This window comes from Macaca thibetana, chromosome 7 (genome assembly GCF_024542745.1).
Source record: "Macaca thibetana thibetana isolate TM-01 chromosome 7, ASM2454274v1, whole genome shotgun sequence".
In the NCBI taxonomy this organism is placed as follows: domain Eukaryota; kingdom Metazoa; phylum Chordata; class Mammalia; order Primates; family Cercopithecidae; genus Macaca; species Macaca thibetana.
Window position 1 is genome coordinate 146,707,711 of NC_065584.1, and position 3,715 is coordinate 146,711,425.

A 3,715-nucleotide genomic window follows, 5' to 3' on the forward strand; every position below is an offset into this window, starting at 1 on the left:
GACAGACCCAATTACCACGCGCCTAAAGCTTTGTTTGAATTTCGCGACCTAAGCTGTGTTTGAACTTGTGTTTGCCTATATAAACAGCCTGTAACAAGCAGTCGGGGTCCCAGGGCCAACTTAGAGCTTGGGACCCTAGCGCGCTAGTAATAAATAACTCTCTGCTGTGAATCTCGTGTCGGTGATCCTTCGCGGCGACCCCTGCCCAGGAGGGAATCGACAGTTCGGTTCCAACATTTGGTGCGTTGGCCGGGAAGTGGGGTCGTCCGAGGACCCCCGACCCATCCGGCGGAGACCCATCTGGCCCGGGCCACGGACTGCTGACTGAGTGGACCTACCAGGTACTTTCGTTTTGTTCTGTCTGTCTTGCCGGCTAACTCTGAACTCTGGGGAGTACTCCTTCTGAATTAAGTGGGGAAGGGGGACAGACATGTCCGGCACCTTCCCACTTATGCCCCGGGGGACGCCCTGGCGGTAGTCTGGGAGAAGGCTGACGACTCAGTCAGCCTCCTTAAATCTGTAGGCAGGTCGCCCCTGCCGTCTGAGTATTTTATGATCTTGTGGCGCCACTCTCTGGCCGCGCGGCTTCTCCTTACTTGTCTGGTCTTTGTTTTTGTTACTTTCGTTTTGTCCTTGTTATACATGGACGAAATAAGACAGACGTTGACGACTCCTTTGTCTCTGACCCTGACTCACTTCCCTGACGTTCGGACTCGAGCCCACAACCTCTCCATAGAAGTCCGTAAGGGACGATGGCGAAAATTCTGCTCGTCCGAGTGGCCTACCCTCCATGTTGGGTGGCCCCAGGATGGAACATTTGACCTCCCAATTATCTTACAGGTTAAAGCAACAGTGATAGATCCTGGGCCACACGGACACCCAGACCAGGTGGCCTACATAATTACTTGGGAGGATCTGGTCCGAAACCCTCCCTCTTGGGTGAAACCCTTCCTCCATTCCCCTTCCCCACCCCAGTCTACCCTTCTTGCCTTAGAAGCCCCAAAAAAAAAAAATCGGAAACCGGACCCGCATAAGCCAGTCCTCCCAGATGAACCCCAGAGGGATCTCCTCCTTCTTGACCCCCTGCCTCCTCCACCTCAAAACCCCCTTCTGAGACCTCCACCTTACACTTCACCCTTGCCCCCTGTCTTGTCCCCAGCTCTTTCCTCTACCGCCTCGGCCCCTACCCTTTCTCCAACTTCTCCCTCGGCCCCTCCCTCCACCCCGTCTCCTTCCCCAGCCCCGCCCAAACTCACCCCTTGGACACCGCCACCGACACCTCCTCGTCTCCGCTTGCGGCGGACTGAGGACCCAGATGGCCCTTCCACTTGGCAATCCTCCCTTTTTCCCCTCCGTACCATCAATCACACGGTCCAGTACTGGCCCTTCTCTGCCTCTGACCTCTACAACTGGAAAACCCATAACCCTTCCTTTTCCCAAGACCCCCAGGCCCTAACCTCGTTAATAAAATCCATTCTCCTCACTCACCAGCCCACTTGGGATGATTGCCAGCAACTCTTGCAGGTCCTCCTAACCACTGAAGAAAGGCAGCAAGTCCTCCTGGAGGCCCGGAAAAATGTGCCAGGACCAGGAGGCCTCCCAACCCAACTTCCCAATAAAATAGACGAGGGATTTCCCCTCACCCGCCCAGACTGGGACTATGAAACGGCACCAGGTAAGGAGAGTCTCCAAATCTATCGCCAGGCTCTGTTGGCGGGTCTCAAAGGGGCAGGAAAGCGCCCCACAAATTTGGCCAAGGTAAGGACCATAACTCAGGAAAGGGATGAAAGCCCGGCAGCCTTCATGGAAAGGCTTCTGGAAGGGTTCCAAATGTATACCCCATTAGACCCAGAGGCCCTAGAACATAAGGCTACCGTAGCTATGGCATTCATAGACCAAGCTGCATTAGATATCAAAGGAAAACTCCAAAGACTAGATGGAATCCAAACCTATGGATTACAGGAATTGGTTAAGGAGGCAGAAAAAGTGTATAATAAGAGAGAAAACCCTGAGGAAAGGGAAGCCAGGTTAGCGAAGGAACAGATGGAGCGAGAGGATCGTAAGGACCGAGTGAGGGATAAGCATTTAACAAAAATCCTGGCGGCAGTTGTGAGAGAAAAAGGACCAGGGAGAGAGGGAGAGAAGCGGAGGCGGCCGGCTGGCCCCCGTGTCTTCGCATCATGGCAGCCACCGCTATGCTGGTCAAGGACTCTGCTAAGTTAACCCTTGGGCAGCCACTAACTATTATTACCCCACATGCTCTAGAGGCCATAGTGCGGCAGCCCCCGGACCGGTGGATAACCAACGCATGCCTAACCCACTACCAGGCCCTCCTACTGGACACGGACCGCGTCCAGTTTGGCCCTCCGGTCACCCTAAACCCTGCTACGCTGCTGCCGGTACCAGAAGACCAACCAAGCCCACACGATTGTCGGCAAGTACTGGCTGAGACCCATGGAACACGGGAAGACCTTAAAGACCAAGAACTCCCAGACGCGGATCACACCTGGTACACAGACGGCAGCAGTTACCTTGACTCAGGTACCCGGAGGGCGGGAGCGACGGTAGTAGATGGCCACAACACCATTTAAGCACAATCACTACCTCCTGGCACGTCTGCACAGAAGGCTGAGTTAACAGCACTAACCAAGGCCCTAGAGCTGTCCAAGGGAAAGAAAGCTAACATTTATACTGATAGCCGGTATGCCTTTGCAACGGCTCATACTCATGGAAGTATCTATGAAAGAAGAGGTCTCCTAACCTCAGAAGGAAAGGAAATCAAGAACAAAGTTGAAATAATTGCCTTATTAAAAGCCCTTTTTCTTCCTCAAGAAGTGGCTATAATTCACTGCCCCGGGCATCAAAAAGGACAAGATCCAGTCGCAGTAAGAAACAGACAGGCCGACCAAGTGGCCAGGCAAGCCGCCATGGCAGAAGTACTAACCCTAGCCACAGAACCTGACGAAACCAGCCACATAACTATTAAACATACTTAAACCCCGGGAGACCAGGAAGAAGCAAAAGCCATAGGGGCTATAGAGAACAAAGACACTAAAAACTGAGAAAAAGGAGGAAAAATAGTCCTTCCCCAAAAGGAGGCCCTGGCAATGATCCAGCAGATGCATGCCTGGACACACTTGAGTAGTCGAAAAGCTAAAATTACTGATTGAAAAAAACTGACTTTCTAATCCCAAAGGCAAGTACCCTCGTAGAACAAGTGACATCTGCCTGTAAGGTCTGTCAGCAGGTAAACGCTGGGGCTACCCGAGTGCCAGAAAGGAAACGAACTCGTGGTAATCGCCCAGGAGTCTATTGGGAAATAGACTTCACTGAAGTAAAACCTCACTATGCTGGATATAAGTACTTACTAGTGTTTATAGATATCTTTTCAGGATGGGTAGAAGCCTACCCCACCCGGCAAGAAACGGCACACATAGTAGCCAAGAAAATTCTGGAAGAAATCTTTCCTAGATTCAGACTTCCCAAGGTTAATATAGGGTCTCTATTTATACCAGCACAACCGGCCTAAAATTCCCCTCCAAATCAGACTATTAGTCAATCCAGACACTGCCCCTGTTGCAGTAAGGCCAAACCAGGTTTTATTAGAAGCTAGGAAGCCCCCGGTTTCCATATCGGAGAAGCCCCAACTAAAAGCTCCTCAAAGCACCTCCCCGCCCTTAATCTCCCTCACCCTCGCCGACATGTTAGGAATTAA

The 3,715-nt window shown here is 52.0% G+C and overlaps 1 protein-coding gene across 1 annotated transcript; it reads left to right on the forward strand.

Annotated features, from left to right (window-relative positions):
• The first annotated feature begins 642 nt into the window (after window positions 1-642).
• LOC126959297 (uncharacterized) lies at window positions 643-2,591 on the forward strand. Its single transcript, XM_050798187.1, has 3 exons — window positions 643-742; window positions 1,241-1,675; window positions 2,266-2,591. The coding sequence occupies exons 1-3, from the start codon at window positions 643-645 to the stop codon at window positions 2,589-2,591; spliced, it is 861 nt and encodes a 286-aa protein (XP_050654144.1).
• Window positions 2,592-3,715: the final 1,124 nt, after the last annotated feature.

Coding starts and splice junctions, on each gene's coding strand:
- LOC126959297 (XM_050798187.1), top strand. CDS start 643: ATGGACGAAATAAGACAGACGTTGACGACTCCTTTGTCTCTGACCCTG. Junction 743..1,240: donor CAACCTCTCCATAGAAGTCC/GTAAGGGACGAT, acceptor CTCCTTCCCCAG/CCCCGCCCAAACTCACCCCT. Junction 1,676..2,265: donor GGACTATGAAACGGCACCAG/GTAAGGAGAGTC, acceptor CACATGCTCTAG/AGGCCATAGTGCGGCAGCCC.